Source organism: Eptatretus burgeri, chromosome 2 (genome assembly GCF_056783735.1).
Source record: "Eptatretus burgeri isolate ZD-2024b chromosome 2, Ebu_testis_v1, whole genome shotgun sequence".
Classification (NCBI taxonomy): Eukaryota; Metazoa; Chordata; class Myxini; order Myxiniformes; family Myxinidae; genus Eptatretus; species Eptatretus burgeri.
Window position 1 is genome coordinate 48,302,277 of NC_140962.1, and position 22,166 is coordinate 48,324,442.

General features: G+C 47.3%; 2 protein-coding genes across 3 annotated transcripts in view; one reads left to right on the forward strand and one right to left on the reverse strand.

Moving 5' to 3' along the window:
• The window catches only part of LOC147031992 (zinc-regulated GTPase metalloprotein activator 1-like), a 453,248-nt gene that overhangs the window by 430,646 nt on the left and 436 nt on the right, over positions 1–22,166 (forward strand). The gene's annotated exons all lie outside the window — the stretch shown is intronic.
• Positions 1–22,166, reverse strand: part of LOC147031996 (AP-1 complex subunit mu-1) — a 138,846-nt gene that overhangs the window by 43,678 nt on the left and 73,002 nt on the right. The window contains exons 1-2 of one of the 2 annotated variants that reach the window (XM_085869246.1): positions 6,084–6,379; positions 5,796–5,952 (exon numbers count right to left, since the gene is read on the reverse strand). The exons of the other annotated variant lie outside the window; for it this stretch is intronic. Of the exons in view, the coding sequence (XP_085725372.1) occupies positions 5,796–5,952; positions 6,084–6,125 (199 nt within the window). The 5' untranslated portion in view covers positions 6,126–6,379. Of the gene's footprint in view, positions 1–5,795; positions 5,953–6,083; positions 6,380–22,166 lie in introns of those variants that run through there. 2 annotated transcript variants of the gene reach the window in all.

A 22,166-nucleotide genomic window follows, 5' to 3' on the forward strand; every position in this document is an offset into this window, starting at 1 on the left:
AAAATTTCAAATCATAACATAATGGGCGTAAGCCTGGAACTTCTAGCACACTTTTCTCCGAACATATTATGTTCATACATCCAAATCTTCACATTATGTGTTCCATGTATTTACGCAGGTGATAGCGGATTCAAAAAATCGGATATAGATAGAATTTTCAGAGGGAATTGATGACGTCACAATCAGCAGCATTTGGCGGCAAACCAATGGCCAGGTCCCAGACGATGTGCTTGACTTAACCAAGTCCATGAGTTCAGAACGTTTGTTCAAATCAGCATTTACAACTTTTATCCTGCCATGTTGTTAATTTGTTGATGGAGGTAATATAGAAACGATGGATGTCAAATAGTTCGTGTTACTCATCCGGCACAATGTGGCAAGGCCAACAATCTAAAGCGACCGGTCTCAAACGCTACCATGGACACCCAGACACGCCACCAATATGCTATGAGCTGTTGAATGCGGCGCAAAACATCCAAAGAAACTACCGTGACCGAGTATTGTAATCTGTCCTGTCCATCATACCCATCGTAGATGGGTATCTGCTAGTATGTCCAAATTAACACTGTTTTTTTAGCAGTCGCAAGTGCTGCAAAGTTCAATGCTGGAGATTAAATTTTATAATGCAGCTTAGTTTAAGAGCTTCTCGAGATTATGGCATGTGCAGCAATGAACTAAAGCCACGAACACTAATGTCTCCAGACATTTATAAGCATTGCCATGTATCTAGCGATTCGTAGGTATGATTATCCGGCATTCGATAATATGCGAGGAAAATGAAAAAAGAAATATTATTGTTCAGAAATCGTTATGGCCTGTTCCAACTCAAGCCATTGTTGAGCAGGTCAGGTCAGGTATGGGAGCATGTGCCAGAACAGCGCGTCGCTGCGTCCACTTTCCGCCGGTACTCCAGGGGCCTCCGTCTGGCCATCCCCCAGGCAGATGCCAGGCCCATCCCCATCTCCTTGAGATGATGGTCAACCTGCTGCAACCATGAGGCACGTGGTCGGCCCACTGGCCTCCTCCACTCATGAGACTCCCTCGCTGAGAGAATCTGGTGAGCAGGATCAGCGTCAGGAAAACGAGCCACATGTCCATACAGCCGCAGCTGACGCTCACGGACTATGCAGGTAACAAATCTCATCCGAGTCTCTCTCAGCAACCGCTCGTTGGACACAAAATCCGACCAGCGATAGCCAAGGATTCTCCGAAGAGACCTGGTACCAAAGGAATTAAGTCTCCGTCTCAGATCCTTGGTCAAAGTCCAAGTCTCGCACCCATAGAGCAAGACTGGAAGTACCAAGGACCTGAAGACTCGGACTTTCGTCCTCCCGCACAGGTACCGGCAGCGCCACAGCTCATGATCCAGTGAATCCATGACTCCCCAGGCCCGACCCAGACGTCTATTGACCTCCGGCTCACAACCTGCGGAGACATGAATATCACTGCCAAGGTAAGTGAATCTATCCACGACCTCAACATCCTCACCACAAACAGACACAGACAGGACAGCAGCATCCAAGATGTCACCGAAAGCCTGGATCTTAGTTTTGACCCAAGAAATCCGTAATCCCAACGGCTCCGACTCCTCATTCAGCACCTCGAGGGCCCCCAAGAGGATGTCTAAAGTCTCCGCAAAGATGACTGCATCATCTGCAAAGTCAAGGTCCGAGATCTTGACATTGCCAAACGATGCACCACAACTTGATCGCTCCGACATCCTCCCAAAAATCCAGTCCATACAAGTACTGAAAAGTGTGGGGGCAAGTACACATCCCTGACGAACTCCAGTAACAACTGGAAATAAGTCAGAGATGGTACCACCACACTTCACAGCACTCTCAGTACCAGAGTAGAGTTCAGACATCAGATCGATCAGTTTGGTGGCACCCCACGAAGACCAAGAATCCTCCAGAGGACATCCCGATTCACTGAATCGAACGCTTTACAGAGATCAACATAGGCTGCAAGCAGCCCCTGCCGAAACTCTCGTCTGCATTCGGTGAGGACACGAAGTGCAAGGATACGGTCAATCGTTGACCTCTTTGGTGTAAAGCCTGACTGCTCTGGACGCTGGTGCTCAAGCAGATGGTGGCGAACCCTATCTAGAATTATCCGAGCAAAGACCTTGCCCGGCACTGAGAGCAGCGTCACCCCTCGGTAGTTGTTGCAGTCTTGGCGATCACCCTTCCCTTTCCAGAGAGGGACAACAAGGCCCCTCTTCCAGTCAGTTGGGATGATGCCTGTGCTCCAGGCAGAGCACAAAACTGCATGCAACGACACGAGTGCAGCATTTCCACCAGCCTTGAGAAGTTCAGCATGGATGCCACAGATCCCTGGAGCTTTGCCCCGTTTCAACTGGTTCACCGCAGCCCGTGTTTCCACAAGCGATGGTGGACCACAGTTGATTCGAGGGTCAGCAACAGGGATTGCAACACCCTTGACGTCCAACTCGACAGCTGGGGGATCAGCCTGGTACAACCGCTCAAAGTAACCGGCCCAGCGGGCCTTCACTTCAGACTCCTCTGTCAAGAGCCTACCACTCTCTGCTCGAACTGCAGTGCTCCGAGGGATGGGCTTGGATGAACGTAATGCGCGAATTCCCCTGTAAGCGGGACGAGAATCACCTGTCCACAGGTGATGCTCTACCCCCTCACAGATTCCTCGCACATAGGCCTCCTTGTCCACCCTCAGTGCACGTACAGTTTTACGCCTCAGCTCCCTGAACAGCTCAGCTCTGCCATTCAGCCTGGCCCTGCGACTCTGGTCAATGGTATCCAGTGTCCCTTGAGAGACAAAATTCTTCTTTGCCCTGCGGTGAACTTCAAGGCATCCACCGGCAACATCAAGGACGGTGGTCTTGAAGGTGCTCCACAACTCTTCAGGACCCCCCAAAGCACCCAGACCCCCCAAGTGTCCACTCAGCCTGTTCGCAAACTCCTCAGCGACTCTCTCATCCCTGAGCTTGGCAACATCCAGCCTAGGCTGGGATGGTACTATTCTCCAGGATTTAAGGTGCAGCTTTAGAGTTGCTACAACAAGCCTGTGGTCAGTATTGAGGAACTGAGCACTCCGGTAGACCCTGCAGTTCTGGATCATCCTCCAACGACCGTCAATGAGGACATGGTCAATCTCCTTTGCCACACCGCCAGCGTTGGAATACCAAGTCCAGCGATGAGCTTGCGGGCGCTGAAACCATGAACCAGCCACCCTAAGTCCATGACTTCTTGCAAAGTCAAGGAACTTAGTGCTATTCTGGTTCATAGTTCCTGACCCATGGGGACCAACACACACCTCATAACCATCCCTATCAGTTCCAGTCGATGCATTGAAATCCCCCAAGACTAGAAGTGTATCTCGTCTGGGGCACTGATCAACCACAGACTCGAGTGTGGCGTAGAATGCATCCTTCACGGTGAGATCACTCGCCTCAGTCGGAGCATAAATAGAGACCAGGGAAATGACACCTAAGGAGTGGCGAATCCTTAATCTCATAATACGCTCGTTGACCGGTGTTACCTCAATTATCATTGGGGTCAGCTTATTGGACACAGCTACAGCAACTCCTTGGGTATGGTAACCATCAGAGCGACCAGACCAATAGTAGGTGTAACCACCCGCCATTATCTCGCCGCAATCCGGTCTCTGAACCTCAGAGAGAGCTGCAATCCCGATGTCCAAACGCTTGAGCTCAGATGATAACAGAGACAGGTGATCATCCTCTCTTAGGGATAGGACATTCCAGGCACCCACCCGAAGGGACCGCCTCAGGTTAACCCAAGGAGACCGCCGTCTGGTGGACGACACCTCAGCACCACTCCGACACACTCTCCCGCAATCTGACCCAGGGATGTTACTCCGTGGTTTCCCTCCTATCAAAGATTGGGGGTCCCGAAGGCTTTGCCCCAATCCCGTCATCCGGTGAGCTGCCCTGCGAAGGGAAGCTGCACAGGAGGTACTCCCACGGAGTGGGTTTTCAGATTTTTTTGCGTTTTTGCGTTTTGCGGAATGAAGGGTTTTACGGTGGCCGGAGTGCAAATCCTGCCACCAACCTCCTAATAAGAAGTAATTGTTGAGCAGGCTGAAGAAAATGCTAAATTATGACCCCAGCGAGGAAACAGACGATGCACTTTAAGACCCGATTGAGAGCAAGTTGTCCGAGGATGCGCCTGATAAAGGATACAATTTAAAAGGCTGTTAATTATCTTCAAAAGGGGTGTTTTAATTAACCCAAACACCCAATTTTCACTCTTGCACTTACTTGGAGTTCCCATAGTATGCACATAAAGTTTCAGGCTGCTCGGTTTCATGGTTTGAGTTATAGAGGGGAGTCTCTCACACACACACTAGTATAGATAGATTATGTATTTATATATATATATATTATATATATATATATATATATATATATATATATATATATATATATATGCATAAGGAAGAAGATAATTGGTTTGGGGTCGTTTGTCGACACATTTAAGCTGTTCAGCATCACTTGAGAGTTGCAATTCCACAGGTTTCCGCATACGTCACGGGATTGCGAGTTGGACAGATAACCGTGATTGAAGTCATGCTGTTGCTGTTTCGATCGCAGTTTCCAAGAGAGTTGGGGTTTTGAAGAGGGAGGAATGAGAGTAAAGATGGCACAAAGTTGGGAGGGGATATTGAGGCTTTTGGGAGGCGGGTTGGGTTAACGACAGGTTTGGGAGGTAGAGGCTGAGGACTTGAGGTTTGGGAGGGGGTGGCTGAGGACGTGGTCACATTACACATTGCAGGGTGTTCCACAGGTCCCTGGTCATGCGTATTTTATTGTTCATGTTTGAAACGTCTTGAACCACGAGCACCTGAGAATCGTTTCTCCCCTCTCCACTTGTGCAGCAGTACCTGGGGGCAATGATTAATCCTATGTATTTAGTGTTTCGAGAATGACTTCCAATAAACAATTTTTAGATCCTCGTAGAGGATCTCCAAGTCTTACTCACGCTGTTGTTCTTGTGGACTTTTTTGTTTCACAGCCGAAAGTTTTCATCGAAACTTCCTGAAACTTGGCACATATATATGTAAAAATACCCTGCGCAGACAGTAACCATCTCCGATCTTGAAAATTCCTCCAAGAAAAAAAGAGTTATGACGTCAAAATATCTCCGCTAATGGAAATCGCCTAAAAAATTATTTCTGAAACTAGGCAAGCTTTTTGAATTCTGTTTGCGGGAATCAAACAGGGCATTAGCAGAGATGAATTACCGCATATACGATACATCAGTATGACGTCATATCAATTTTTATGACGTCATTCCTATTTTTTGTTTCACAACCCAGAGTTTTCATCGGATCTGTGTGAAACTTGCCATGTATATGCAGAAATCGCACGCGCAGGCAGTAACCATCTTGGAGATTTTAGAAATTCTTCCCAGAAAAAAAGTTGACGTCATAATATCGCCGCTAATGGAAATCGCCTATACCATTATCTCCGAAACTAGGCAAGCTGTTTGAACTTTGTATGCGGGAATCAAGCCAGGCATTAGCACAAATAATTTATCCCAAACCTGATACATCACAATGACGTCATATTTGTTTTGTGACGTCATCATTAAGAGGACGAGGATCTTAGCTCATTTGAGCTTGTTTTAATTTACTCTCGAAGGACATCACTGAGCATCACGTTCACTGCATTATCGGTGCTCCCTTTGCACTGCGAGTGACTGGCAAGGAGTGGGTACACACACAGGACGTCGATGAGGAATGCGGGGTCGAGTTTGAATGGAAGAGGGGTACAACAGTAAGAGTGAGGATACGGTAAAGGTTGTTGTGTTTGATCCAAAGGAAACGGACGGCACCGTGAGCCAGGATGGGAGACACGTTTCCTTCCTCCTCCTTGTCCGTGAGGCCCGGCAAGAAGTGCTCGATCTGGGAGGTGTCCACGTCTCCCCGGTAATTCCGACAGATCAGTACCTGCCACACGGTGTCGAACGTGAGCTGCAATTTTTAACCGACGGGTACTGAGGCCGATGAGGAACATTGCCCAATCACAAGACGTGGAGTTGGACGCTTCAATGATAATTATAACCATTGGGCATTCTCACCTTCCCTTTGAGGTCCAATATGAACACGGCGGACGTCGACATGGCGTCCTCTCTGATCGCTCAGTCGGGAAATGCAATCAGAAACCAACTTCAAACCTTTCGAAAAGCCACAATGGCTGCTCCACCGGCAGGTCGGTCGCGTCACTCCTCGTACCCAGTGTCGAGGAGTCCGCTTGTTATACCGCAAAGTTTAACAATTACATTTCACTTTTTTTTTTCATTCGTTCTCATATCTTGTATCGCTATTAGATTTAATTCAAGTTCCTCGGATTGAGTATTTTATAAAACATTTCGCTTAACGTAAACCTTAAATTATTATTGGATTAGTTACCGAAAAAAAAAACACTTCGATGAAGAAGTATGGTACCAGCCCAGCCACATATATTGATGATGCACACCCTAAATAATGCCGCAGAAAAATCACAAAACAATCCAACTAAAAACCCGCAATCTTGTTAGAAAATGTTTTTACATACCAACATGAGTACATGTTATGAAGAATAATTTTAAACCAAAAAAAATGCAGGAGAAATCCTTTTGCCAGAATGCCCGAAACAATGTCCGAAGTCAACGCGCTGCTGCACCGTACGGTACGTCCACGTTCCTCCGTTGTGTTTGTGAGAATCCTCTTGAACACACGTCATTGCAACAGCAATTTTTTTTTAAAAAAAAACGCGCAAACTTCGAACGCCAGATGATGGGTGAATTCATTCTCCTCATTTTAAAGCAATTAAATGATTCGTTCATGACGGAAACACTTCGTAAACGACATAACCTTAACACCATGGAAATCATTGTTTTCACTGAGCAATACTGTTAAACGACCTGGGGGGGCTTTTTATGGAAACAGAATGCAACGACGGTGTTGAGGTTTCCGGTTCAATGACATCACTGCATCACGTGACTGGCGGGTTTATACAGGTGCGGGGGCGCTTGCCAAGCGAGCCAGCCGTTCCTTATCAACCGTTTCGTTTGAGTGTTTGCTTGAGTGCTTAAATCACTCGTGAGCGCACACCGGGTGCTCCACGGAAGCTCTCAAATTGAGGTACAGTACAGTACAGTACACAGGTTTGGAAAATTCTTTCAAAGGATACTTTACACAAGACTCACATGGATATCCCATATTAATCATCTTAAACAAAAGGCGACAAAGTACGGACGCAGAGACGGTGTTGGACTTGGTGGCGTGCATCCCGTGTGATTGCAAGGGACCCCGAGGTGACAAGGGGCTCCACGAGGCCCCCCCGAAGGTGGGGGTCTCACATTGCCGACAAAGCACATCACCAGTTGTGAGTGGTGATAAACTTCATCTCAAGGGAAAGAGAGCACTGCGACGTAATGAATCGATTAAACAAGCTCAAATGAGCTAATATCCTCGTCCTCTTAATAACGACGTCATAAAAACGAATATGACGTCATTGTGATGTATCAGGTATGCGATAAATTATCTGTGCTAATGCCCGGCTTGATTCCCGCAAACAAAATTCAAACAGCTTGCCTAGTTTCGGAGATAACGGTATCGGCGATTTCCATTAGCAGCGATATTATGACGTCAACTTTTTTTCTAGGAAGAATTTCCAAAATCGGAGATGGTTACTGCCTGCGCGTGGACTTTCTGCATATACATGGCAAGTTTCACCAAGATCCGATGAAAACTCTGGGTTGTGAAACAAAAAATGTCAAAAAAATAGGAATGACATCATAAAAATTTAAATGTCATAAAAATTGAAATGACGTCATAGTGATGTATCATATGTGAGGTAATTCATCTCTGCTAATGCCCTGTTCGATTCCCAACAAAGAGAATTCAAAAAGCTTGCCTAGTTTCGGAGATAATTTTTAGGCAATTTCCATTAGCGGAGATATTTTGACTTCATAACTTTTTTTCTCGGAGGAATTTTCAAAATCGGAGATCGTTACTGTCTGCGCCGGGTATTTTTACATATATTTGCCAAGTTTCAGGAAGTTTCGATGAAAACTGTAGGTTGTGAAACAAAAAAGTCCACAAGAAGAAGATGAAGAATAACAACGTGAGTAAGACTTGGAGATCCTCCAGGAGGATCTAAAAAATATTTTTCTCCCTGATGTTTAACTTTCGAGGACCATGAAAAATTTAGGGGGTGAGTTTAGGTTCATAGAGAAAGTAAGTGGAATCATAACTTCATTTAATGTTTTGCAAATGCAACAATAATCACAAGATATATATATATATATATATATATATATATATATATATATATATATATATATATATATATATATATATATATATATATATATATATATATATATCGATATTGTTTAACAAATCCACATTACAATTTATTTTACGATCACAAAACAACCCCTCATGATTAAATGGACTAACCCCTGCTCATGGCAGAACATGACGGTTTTTAAAATCAGAAAACCTGTCCCAAGAATGAAACAAAACGACCCAAGCGATGCTGAAAAGCTGATTGATCATGGAACACACCCCATGGATCACCTTTTTGCGTGAGTTTGTGTTTACAGCTGGAGGTGAGATAAGGAGGTTATCGTTATTATAATCACATAAAATAATTTAAAATTTATCTACAGGTGGGGCCAATCATTGTGCCGAGACCGGGATCCATCTCAACACAAGGCTCATGGTGCTGAGACCCATCTCAATGCAGGGCTCATGGTGCTGATACCTATCTCAATGCAGGGCTCATGGTGCTGATACCCATCTCAATGCAGGGCTCATGGTGTTGATACCCATCCCAATGCAGGGCTCATGGTGCTGAGACCAAGATTCATCCCAATGCAGGGCTCATGGTGCTGAGACCTAGATCCATCTCAATGCAGGGCTTATGGTGCTGAGACCGAGATCCATCTCAATGCAGGGCTCATGGTGCTGAGACCGAGATCCATCTCAATGCAGAGCTTATCGGCGTCATGGCGAACACATGCTCTCGTAGTGAGGCATGCAAGGGATTAACCAGGAAGCATGCGTTTGTGTGCGTGCCTCCTGAAGGAGTTCCCATTGAGGGCATTATCCTCGCAGCTGGGAGCATAATTGGTGATGAAAATATTCGCTTCTGCATCACATATGAATCAGAAAGTGGACGTTTTTATTTCTGACGTTTCACTCGTCCATGAGTACGGGAATAACCAGGGAAAGCGGTCATTTGATGATGGTGGCAGCTTTAATAACTCCCTTGACAAGAGTAGTAATATCAAATGCCCCGCCTTTCATATCTAATGATAAGCTCATGTCCGTGTTATCCCGTGATGGGAAAATGGTTTCCGGAATTTCCATGATTCCTCTCGATTGTCGGAATAAACGTGTAAAGCATTTAATGAGTTTCCGAAGGTAGGTTGATATGGTTCTACCAGACCATGGGGACGATACGGGACTCAACATCTCATTTAAAATCAATTTTGAGGACATTATTTACCAACTCTACGCATTGTCCGCTACCTTACCATGTTTCCAGTGTGGAGCTTTCGGACATTGAAAAAGCTTTTCTTCCAAAGCCTCGTGCACCAGATGTGGCAAAACAGGTCATATTAATGCAGGGTGTAAGGAAGAGATTACCGGTCCTCTCTCAGTTAACGTGCCCAATGAGAAAGAGGTTACTGCCACTCCACCAAGTAACGATCCTAATGTGGAGGAAACCAGTGGTTCAACAAATAACGATATCACTCTTTCTCATCAAACTGCGGTCATGAATACAGAATTTCAATCTGCGACAAGTAAATGAAGGGCTCCCGATGACTCATCAGGCGCTGTGAAAAGGTTATGTTTGACATGGAGACCTTCATTACAAACACGATCCAGATTTCTGCTGAAATCCTTTCGCATTACATTGAACAAACAAATGAAATGGATCCCCTGGAGAAGTGTAACGGGTCTCAAAATATACAAGCGTGTGCATCCATGTCTCGCACAGATGAGGTCGATGATGTAATTAAAGCTGATAATGGGTCCGTGAATGATACTCCATCGATCCGTGGAGCATTAGCAATGCCATGGATCCGTGGAGGTGTGGAAGCAGTTTCCTACTACCTCAAGACAGAGAAACGTAAGTTCATATACAAGCCGTTTATTCAGTAAAACAAAAGACACTTCTGTGCACAGAAGGAAGAATTTGACTCAATGGTATTGCGAGCCGAAGACTTAAAAACCAAATAGAATATTGAGTATATATATATACCGTTTTTTCATGATATCAGATGGAACTTTGTGGACTTCAAATTTGCTACACAAAGGGGTTTTTGGTTTGCTTTTGGAGTTTGTTTACAGCCTCGGGAAGGGGTAAATAGAGATTGGAGAGAGAATCATTGTTTTGCCCTCCTGACTAAGATGGTCACCAGACAATTGTCACCAAACAGATAAGGTTTTCCAAGGTTGTTTATGACTAAAGTAAAGATCATGTGTGTATTCTGCTTCTTGTACTCGCCTTCTCAGCATGTATGTTTATTAAATTATTTCTCAAAAAGAATGAAACTAAGTTAATTTGCATTTTACATGATTATAAATTTGATTTTAATAATTCAGTTTCCAAAGAGGATACATGATACTCCACGTGAAACCGAGCAAACTGTGGCCCAAGATAATTACGCCGATTTAGCAAAAGAAAGTGTAAATATGAAGCCACAGGAGTGTGGAAGTAAAGATATAAATGTTTTTGAGGAAGATGGTGGGCAGTGTGCTGATGTTTCCCAAACCCAACACTCTGGGGATTCCCTGGATGCTGGATTAACTGTTTCGAAGTCTTCTATCCAGTCTTCTTTCTATACCCCCGGACCACCAACTCTGCCCAGTACAAACCGGAATGGCCGGGCCCCAACACCACCACCCCCGCCCCCCGCCAGTCCCAGGGAAACTAAAGAGAGCCGAGCATATAGGGTCGTGTTCGGCAGACCCAGATGGGGAAGAGCCCTCAGAGCTGCGACAGGTCATTTATTGTGACCAAATTGGCACTGGTAGTTTGACAATAAGGTGAAAAGTTGCCGGCATAGGGGAAGACCCCGTTGTGGACACAGGAGCAAGTGCAAAGATCATCAGCTCTGTGGTCCTTAATTCGAGTGTGGATGGGTGGGATGAGATCCACAGTCTACAAAATAAGTTTGCAGCTAGCTACCGGGGCAATGGCCCTCATCATAGGGAGGTGGTTTCATGACCCTCAAATTGGGCACGGTTAAAAGGAAAATAGAGGTTTGGGTGGCGGAGGTGTGTGACCCATGTCTAATAGGGTTGGATGTGCTGACCGCCAGTGGTTGTAAAATCGACTTAGGCTGAGGAGTCATGCAGTTGGGGGGTGAGGAGTTGCCGTTGGGGGGCTTGAGCATGGATGAGAAGGTAGAGCTGGAGGCTCCCAACTCCGTGGTCATCCCCTGGATGCCGAGGCAGTAATCCCGGCACGATGGCGGGCACACCCAACCTGGCAGGGCTCCTGCGGCCTGGCCGAACTACTGGCGGGGCAATCAACCCCGGGTTTAGTCGTGGACCGCATCCTGGTAAACACCGACGGGCCTATCGTGCCCGTCAGGGTAATAAATGTAAGCACGGAACCACACACTATTGGACGGGGCACGAAGGTGGCAGTTTGCACAGTGGTACAAGTCGCAGAGCTGAGGGATGAGAACATCGAGTTGTACTGGCCCCAGAGGGGGTCTCCAGACTTGATTAGGAATTGGCCTGGTCCCATTTGCGAGATGGTAAATCGGAGTAGTGTAGATTTGGAGGACGCCCAGCGGGAGGCCTTACACAAACTGGTCAACCGACACATATAAATCTTCTCCTTGTCACCCAAGGATATTGGACGTACGGGCCTGGTGAAACATCAGATCCACACCGATGGGGCCCGGCCTGTCCGTCAGCCCGCTCGATGGCTCCCTTGGAGCAAGAGAGAGGAAGCTGATGAACAGGTAGAAAAGTTGCTCAATGCAGGTGTCATTGAGCCCTCGGGAAGTCCTTGGATGTCACCGGTTGTGTTGGTGAAAAAGAAGGATGGGACCACGCGTTTCTGCGTGACTATCGCTAACTTAACAACGTGGCACTCAAAGACTCCTATCCCCTGCCTAGAATTGACGACACCCTCGACGCCGTTTCAGGCTCTAAATAGTTTTCAACTTTGGACCTCAAGAGTGGGTATTGGCAGGTGGAGATGGATAAGACGGGGAAGGAGAAAACGGCATTTTCTACAGGAAAGGGGCTGCATCAGTTCACTGTGATGCCGTTCGGTTTGTGCAACGCCCCCGCCACCTTTGAGAGATTGATGGAGCATGTGCTGGGCGGCATGGCATGGCAATCATGCCTGGTGTACCTCGATGACGTCCTGGTACACGCTAAAACATTTTCCCAAGCAATAGCTAATTTGGACCAGGTGTTTGGGCGACTCAGGCAGGCAGGGTTGAAGTTGAGCCTGGGGAAATGTACTTTGTTCGCAAAGGAAGTGGCCTATCTCGGACACGTCGGGTGAAAAGCGACCCAGGTAAAATTACAGCGGTAGAGGAGTGGCCCGTACCCCATAACGTCAAACAGGTATGGGGGGTTTTGGGTCTCTGCTCCGACTATCGGCGCTTTGTGGCAAAATTTGCGGACATAGCTCGACCCCTTCATCGGCTTACAGAGAAGGGGTTGAGATTTCATTGGACGGGGGATGCCATCAGGCCTTCCTCAAATTAAAGGGGTGTTTGACATCCGCACCCGTTTTAGCATATCCCACCAATGCCGGGATGTATGCCCTGGACACGGATGCAAGCCAGGAAGGATTGGGTGCAGTCTTGAATCAGACACAGGGGGGCGTGGAAAGAGTAATCGCGTATTACAGTCGGGCCATGAGTCGGCCCGAACGAAATTATTGCGTCACTCGCAAGGAACTATTGGCCATGCTGTTTGCCGTGAGCCATTTCCACCCGTACTTGCACAGGAGGAAATTTTTGGTTCGAACTGATCATTCCTCATTGCAATGGCTCTTACGGTTCAAGGAACCGGAGGGCCAGATTGCAAGGTGGTTGGAAAAGTTGCAGCAGTACGATTTTAATGTGGCCCATAGAGCCGGTAAGGCTCATGGGAATGCCGATGCGCTCTCTCGATGCCCCTGTCTGGGAAAAAAACTGTAAATATTGCACGAGGCACGAGGAGAGGGACCAATTGGCAGACACTTCCCAGAAGCTCCTCGTTCGTGCAGCCTGGGTGGTAAGCCTAATTTTGCCACTAACTGCAGGTGAGGAATTTGGCGGTTTGGCGTGGAGCACGGCCCAGCGGGAAGACCCCGTGATAGGGCCCGTGTACGAGTGGGTCCGAGTAAACAAGAGACCCAGTGGGGAGGAAGTCACCCCATTCGGAGCGCGAACAAAGGCGTACTGGGCTCAGTGGAAAACCCTAGAAATGAGGGACAACATCTTGTATCACAAGTGGGTGGAGATCCCTTCAGAGAGAACTTCTTGGCTGGTAGCAGTCCCAGACCAATTTAAGACCCAAATTTTGGAACAGGTGCATGGTACCCACCCCGGCGCCCATTTGGGCAGGACCAAAACAACATCTGGGGTCCGCCGGCGGTTTTATTGGGTCAACATGGGGCGTGATGTTCAGGACTGGTGTCGATCATGTGACGCCTGTACTGCTAAAAAGGGACTGGCACGGAGGATGAGGGCCCTGCTTCAACTACATCAGGTTGGGGACCCCTTGAGCGAGTGGCCATGGACATTTTGGGACCACTGCCCCCCACTCGCCAAGGTAATCGATACATCCTCATGATAATGGACTACTTCACTAAATGGCAGGAGGCCTATGCCCTTCCCAACCAAGAAGCCGGGGTTGTGGCACAGGCCTTCGTAGAAGGATTTGTATGTCGGAATGGGATTCCGGAGGAGCTGCACACCCACCAGGGCAGAAATTTTGAGAGTGAATTGCTAAAAGAAGTGTGCAGTCTCCGATCAATTCGAAAGACACGTACAACACCCCTAAGGCCACAATCCGACGGCATGGTGGAGAGGTTCAATAGAACCATCATACAACTGTTGGCCCTCTTCACCGCCGATTGTCAGGATGACTGGGATGAACATCTCCCGTATCTGCTGATGGCCTATCGCTCGAGCCACCATGGAGCCACCGCCTGTAGCCCAGCGCTGCTCATGTACGGACGGGAGCTGCGAGCCCCCGTCGATTTGCTGTGCGGCCCGACGCCTGAGCATCCCGACGGACCCCAGGGAAGGGCTACACACGTCAGATGGAGGAAGGCATGGAAAAAGTCCACTCTTTCTGGAAAAAAAGTGTGTGCCAAAAAAGTGTCAAACTACCAGTGCCGAAAAAAAAAGAGTGGAAAAAGTCCACTCCATGAGTGAAGTCGGGTGCCAGATCATTTGTGCGCTTTGGACGCGATTTTCACTGATTTATAGTTTTACAATCACTCCAAACATGTTTTACACACTCACAGTAGACTGCTCCCTGGTGGGGAGAAGATAAAATTTAGCTGAAAACAATTTTTTTCATCGTTTATTTCAATTTCGTTTTCCACTCCCGGTTTCTGGTCTTACTCGTAAATCGTCTGGTTCCGACTACATCCCTGGATGACCTATTGGTCGCCTCGTGGTGATTCCATGACGTCACTTCGACTGACCAATCGCAGACACAGTGGTCTAAAAACAGACGTAGAAAACTCGTCGTATGACCGAATTCAACCGAGTACTTCAGATCGCCTGCAGGCGACCTAATGAGGGGACCTGGTACTACCATTCTGAGTTGGTTTTAGCCGTTCCGCTGTTCGGTTGAGTTAGCGCAACCAAAGGGAACCCGAACTGGGGAGCATCTGTCCTGGGGGCCCAGAGACCAAGTTGTCTGTCAGTGCTCCTTTTGTACTCAGGGGACGTGGTACGACCATTCTGCGTTGGTTTTAGCCGTTCCGCTGTTCGGTTGAGCTACCGCAACCAAAGGGAACCCGAACTAGGGAGCATCTGTCCTGGGGGGCCCATCGACAAAGTTGTCTGACAGTGCTCCTTTTGTACTCAGGGGACCCCTTACTAGCATTCTGCGTTGGTTTTTGCCGTTCCGCTGTTCGGTTGAGCTTGTGTGATTTTCGCGGCATCTAATTAGCGTCTGTCACCGGTATTCCAGCGGCAAAATCGTCTGTCATTGTTGATACCGTGTTACAAGCTATACGAATAATATCAGAAACCTACTTGGGGCCGTTCCGCTGCCAGGTTGAGCTAGCGCAGATTATGCGATACGGATATTGACCACAGAATGTCAACCCAGCAGCAGTGTCCCGGCAGACGCAGCGTTCTGAGGTGAGAATATCATCTGGCATCTTACCATGAGGACGGCAATTGTTCCCCTCTTCGGTTGAGCTAAGTCCCGCGGGCTCCCGGTCTATAAGTATGTGGTGTAGCATCATTAGCTGAGGGCATTGCTATGCTGCTGAAGAAATGCCCTCTGTAGGTGAGGGCAGGAATTTGGCCAGGGTACTAGTGATAGCTCACCTACTCTTTGCAAACCACACCATGGGACCTTTAATATCCACCAATGAATGCTGGCAGATGGGACGCCGAGTTTAACATCCATCCAAGGGATGGCACACACATTGATGATCCATCCTGCCTGTGAAACACCAGGATGACAGTTTACAGCTCGTCCTAGATTCAAACTCAGGCTAGACAGTTTTGAGGCAATTGTGCACACCTCTTGGTGTGTGTATGGTGTGAGGAGTGTAAAAGAAAGCAGGGCTCCCTGCTGAAGGGAGCTTCTAGTTACTTGTGGTGAAATAGGGGGGGGTGGGGTGGGGGTGGGGGGAGGTGGGGAGTGAGAGAATTTATAAATTGGAACTACAAGGCTGTTGATCATTGGCATCGTGAAATGTGTATCAGGAATGGGGAGTTTTGTATGCAAACATGTAGTTCATTGGTCATGTGACCTGAGAGTTAGGAGCGTAGTATTGAAGACACTGAGTCTAGGGGACCTCTGGAATGTATCAGAGCTGCCCGAGGTATCAAGAAAGCAGGTTAGTTTAGGAATTTGGAGCCCTGGCACCCAAGAAAGGGCCTATGGATCATGAGAGGCAAGTTGACAAAGTGGGTGCCAGAATGGGTGCCACGGTTAGTTAGCGAGCAGGGAGGAAATGCTCCAGGGCAGCCCCAAGGTCTCCATTGTCATGGTAAGACAAAGCCAGGTGAAGAGACCTGTGATGGGGCCTGATTGTGCTGGAGCACAGAGTAAGAAAAATTGAGGGCCATGCCCAAAATTTTATGATGCGACCAAAATGCAGAGCAATGGGGTAAATTGGTCATTGGACACACCATAATGGATTGAAGGTAATTTTGAATGTTTTTTTGTGTACTTTGGTTTAGAGTAGGTTCTCTCTCCTTTGCCCCATACAATTTGTGTAAGCAGCTGGTAGGGATAAGTGTTGGGTTAATTGGCATTTGAGAGGACTGTTTGTGTCCCAAAATTTGCAGCAAATAGTTCCACAGTTGATCACCCTTCCGAGCAGCAAACCAGGTCAAGCCTTACCACATCAACCCTTTTCGTTTCAAGTGCACCATCACGTCCTTACGGGGGGGGGGAGGTGAGGGGAGGAAGGGACCTAGAGCCTGCCATCTCCCCTTGCTGCCAAGACCACCTACCATCAACACTTGCAGCCAGCCCACAATGTACAGCTGCCAGTCTGCCATCAACAAGCATGCTGCCAGACACACGCCCAGCCTACTGCCATCCAATAGATGTTTGCCATGGTTTATCACTTTTATTTGCTGCTCAATGGACAATAATTGTTGCCAAGGGAAGCAACTGCACAGATCATCTGAAGCAGTTTCAAACCATATCACTGCTTAATCTTGAAAGAAGTATCCTGTTCAGTGTTCCCCAAGTGCCTGGTGCTGCTGGGGCCGCCTACACATGGACAGTCCCAGTGGAAAAGGCCCCGAAAGGAGGTTTGGGTTCCAGCTGATGTCGAGCAGACACATCACTCTGTATGGGCATGGGTTTTTTGAAAGTCAAATTAAATCTCTCACAACTACACTCAGTGGTGTAATGGCGAGAGAATCCACTCTGAGTCTATGACGTCGGTGGTTCAAACCCTATCCGAGTCATACCGAAGACTTTTTAAAAAATGGTATGTGCTGCTTCCTTGCTTTACACTCAGCATTTAAAAGGATAGAGCACGGACAAACAATGCTGGAAAGGCAATGACAAACCACCCAGTATAATAGTGGGGCAGATAACAGCAATTTTTGAGAGGAATCATGCAAATGATGATACAAGCATCAAATTTGGCACATTTTTTCTCCAGGGGATTCTAATCAAATCTGCCTGATTGGCCATTTGAAAATCCAAATGTTGAAAAATTTGAAGAAAAAAAAAAAACTAAAAAAAGTCAAGATCACGAATCAATGTTGGATGCTGGCTGAGATTGGTGAATGTTTCAGAAACATCATCAAAGACGTTCCAAGTCTGCCATGCAGTTTTCTTCCCTTTACTGCGGAAGGCAGACACGACGTCACATCCAGTGAACGCATGGAAGTATGGGATCCCTCAAGCTTTCTCAGGCCCTATTGCAGAAACTACCTCATGGACTGGAATCCATCGCGCCTTGGCACCTTGGCCAAAGGCAATCCACATGTTCTCAAGACCTAGTTCCTGTAAGGATGGCAGTAGAGATATTGCTATGACTAGTACATCCGTGTCATTAGCCTTAATGATCATGGACTTGCTACCATCCGTCGTTGCATCCCTGGCATGTACAAATATTCGTGTGTCAGCTTCTTCATGACAACATGGAGATATAGCATCCAGTGACTTCCTTGTGTTGCTAATGGCATATTCTCCTTTTGTGACAATGATTGTGCTTTTCGTCTGTGCGTCACACATCTTTTCCGCAAAGAAGTGAAACAGCTCAGTCTTGTTGCTGTCATCTCGAAGAAAGCTTCTCCAGTTACTTGGGGTCTTACTGGTTCCTGTCACTCTTCTTCTGATTCCTTGCCCCCTTTTCGACCTTGCCTCGGACTTCAGACTTGACTTCTTGTACACATCAAACACTATGTCCACCCTCTCGTACCTGGTACCATAGGATTCCACCTTTGGGATGATGCCTTTTTTAGCATAGTCATCAAATATATTTGAAGTGCGTGGAGGTAGGGCATTGATAAGTGCTGAGCCATCACTGATGACTGCATCTCCCCTTGGTTCTCTGTCTGGGATGTTCACTTGCGCTTCAAGAATTTCAGCCAGCTGTGACTTTAAATTTTTTTGAAGTTTTTTTTTTTTTTTTCAAATTTTTCAAATTTGGATTTTCAAATGGCCAATCAGGCAGATTTGATCAGAAAGCCCTGCAGAACAAATGCCAAATTTGATGCTTGTATCATAATTTGCACGATTTTTCTACTATCTACTACACTATAACCCTTACCAAGAAACTGCTTCAGCATCACTAATGCTCTGAAAAGAGTATGATGCATCAAACTCAAAAAGGATCTCTCACCTATAATTGGAGAAACGATCAATCAGCTCACACCTAATCAGTCATCCCAGCTGCAACGAGGATTTGTATAATTGAATCACCATTTGGCCCTTGTAGTCAGATAAGACTGCAAAAAGCAACCAAAAACAGCGGACCCAAGGTGAGCCCTTCGATTGGTTCCGACGGTGTGAAGTTTACGCCAGTGTACGGCGCGATCGTGGTCCGTTTAAATTGTGAGTGTGTTTCCTTTGCTGGGAGAACTCTCGTTTACACACAAAGCCAATCTGCAGTGCAGCAATGAGCGAAGACTCGCAGAGTATCGTTTGGTGTAAGAATTACGCATTTTTAGTATTCACCGACAAACGTCCGACACGTATAGAAATAAAGCACGATTATCGTACACAGCACGCGTACAATTTGTAATCGTATTATGTTCATACTAGCGATACCCGTGCACATGCACGGGATAGCAGTACAACATACGACAGACCGTACATGGGGAATGACAAAAATACGCTTTGTGCAAAATGCAAGTGGTACTATGGAACGCCAAGACTTCCCAAACATTGTCGGCATGTCCGCTAAGTGCCACAGCAATTTCAAAGGGATCGTGTGATGGCGAGCCGAGTTTTTAGTGTGCAAGCTTGGTATTATTATAGAGATAATACCAGCAACCCGCATGTCCCTTTCATTCTTTCACCGTCTCCCCCAATTCCTTCTCCCTTAAACCCCGCACACACTCTCATGAATAGAGGAGCGAGTCCGGGGGCGGGGGGGGGGGTGTTCGCCATCGCTCCCGCGCGTCCTGACAGTTAAGAGCTAATAATGGGACTCAATGCTATTAATTTGCGTCGCGCGCGTTCCCGCCGTTTACCAATGTATTTACGCACCATGCGCCCGGCCGGCACCAACCTACGAACGCATGGCGGACTCGTTACGCAAATTGCAAGGCCGTTCGCTGACGGACGAAGGATTGCATATGACATTACGTATGGGGAATATCACTACGTGGCCTCCATCGGGAGGTGCGATGATCTTTCATGAATCCCGCCAGTCGCATTCGCCATTGCGTATCACTGTAAAGACCGAGACATCGAGGCATCGTGACGTTCCAATGTTAAAACGTGAAAATGAATGACGAGTGTGGCATTACTTTTTGTTGGTTGTTGCGAGATGGAACCTTCTTCTTCTTCTTGGGTCAGAGTTGGTGGGTTAGGTGGGTTTTTGAGTTGGTTTGGGGGGGGGGGTGGAGTGGCAGGGGATGAAGGAGGAATGGTAAAATGCCCAAGGCACAGTTTTCCAACACGTTGAAGAACGGACGATAAATTACCAGGAATAGGAACTGGGATGTAGTCCTGTTGAGGGCCGGGGGTCGGTGGCGAGGACGACCGCCAGACGGAGCAGTCGGGCCGTCTCCCACCAAACACCGGAATTAAAAGGTCGTCACCCCGGATAACTCCGGAGTCGACGGGTCACTAAAAGGACCGTGGTCACCTATGTTTCGACGGCGTGAGGTAGGGTCCACTTGTCTATTCCAATTTACCTAAGTACGCACGCCGTCTAGCTACCGGGGAAGCCACACCTTCGGCCGACTCTGTCCGAACCGAGTCGCACGTACCGAAATGAACACACACACACACACACACACACACACACACACACACACACACACACACACACACACACACACCAAAAAGAAATGGGGCCGGTTGGCCTTTATTTGACCCTTCAGCTCGGGAGGGAAGGTGAACTGAGGGTAAGAGTTCGGTCGGGCACCTTTCCGCCTCGTGCGGTCTGGTCAAGATGAGCTGGTTCCGGGAATGACGCAACGGATGCCAGCCAGCCAGCACGAGAACGGACCAGAAGAGATGAGCACTTGCGGGCAAGACAAGAATGCCAGCAGGCAAGACAAGACGAGACGATCCCAGCAGGCAAACGAGGGCAAAACAAGGCGACAAGGCTTCTTCCTTGGCTATATCACACACTCCTGGACGGGTCGCCACTCCTATTATTCATTCCTCACGTGACGTGGGAGGGGTCCGTCCTGAGGTAATCTTTGTCCTGATTGGACAGGGTTTCGTGGGGTGATGTGCTGGCCATCCGTGATTGGACAGGGGGGAACCCCCTCCTTTCCGGGGCAGAGTCGTAGCTCTGAAGTGAGGAAACCTCCGCTCACATCCGTGGTCAAATGCACGTGGGCAATGGCGTCAACGGTGCGAAGTAATGAAGGGAATTGATGTATAAAACTAACTATAAAATAACTCGCAGCGCACATACACTTAATCACCCAATAAACATAGGGACGGGACCCTAACTACAAACATATACTTATCAAAATAACTAAGCGAAAGGACTGCTGTCTGTTTGTGTGCAAATGGCTTCCAGATTCGTAACAGTACGTGCTGTAGTGTTGAAAAATAAACGAGGGGTCATTCACAAGGCTCTCAGAACGAGATACTCCCAATAGTCCCAGAAACGCGAACGTTTCTATGTTGCTCGATCGATAGTCATTTCCTATTAACAAGAAGAGTGCACCATAGTACCTAATTGATTGTATGTACGGGTTGCGATGTGTATAAAACCATTCGCGTCTTCTGTGAGTATCTCGGTCTTACCATGACTCGGTGGTGTAAGGAACAGTTGGACTACAGCATCCACTCTGGGGTTTTGGATCTGTAGAAGTCGGTGGTTTGAATCCCATCCGAGTCATAACAAACACATTATTTAAGTAGAAGGGCACTCGGTGGAGCAGAAAGCTCCGCCCCATGATTCATGAGAACATATCGGGCCCAATATATTTCTGAAATGTCATTCAAAAAATCGTTTTTGGCCCCATCTCTCAATGCTGAAGAATCACTTAAAAAATTATAGTAGCCGGATCTGGATCTTCACCAAAATCTAATCAGTTTGTCCTTGTCATGTAACATGTAACATGGAATTTAGTAACGAGAAAGGCACCCAACCTGTCCACCAAATTTCATCCGTATCCATCTTCAATTTTTTGAGATATCCTGCACACTGACAGACAAACAGACAGAGAGGGGTGAAAGCATAACTTCCTTCACCTTCGGTGGGGGAGGTAACGAGAAAGGCACTCGGTGGAGCGCATACCTCTGCCACGTAATGCCTGATCCACAAGAACATATCAGGCCCGATACATTTTTGAAATGTCATGCTACTATATCGGTTTTGGTGGTGGAGGAAAAAAGTGGTACATGCTGCTTCTTTGCTTGACACTCAGCATTTAAAAGGAGACAGCATGGACAAACGACGGACAAACAGTATAGCCCTTGCCAGGAAACTGCTTCGGTGGCACCGACGCTCGGTAAATAGTTCGATAAGTCTCTCTGTAAGGAGAAAGTGATGAGAACTTTCTGAACGACCCATCATACATCATACAAGGTAGGATACATGCACTGCGCATGCAATCCATGTACGTGTTTCGGTGCACAGCAGAAATGTGTCTAGTTTTGGTGTTCTTTTGCTCCTCCAGATGATCCTTGTTGTCCTCCCTTTAAAGCATTTTGAACGGCATCGGTTGTGCGTTGTAATTGCCTTTGAGTGGCGCATTATGCTGCATTGTGGTTGAGCGCATCTTGGGAATGAAACGGTCAAATCACGGCGGGAAAGCATATCCCCAACGCATTCGCACTCCCCC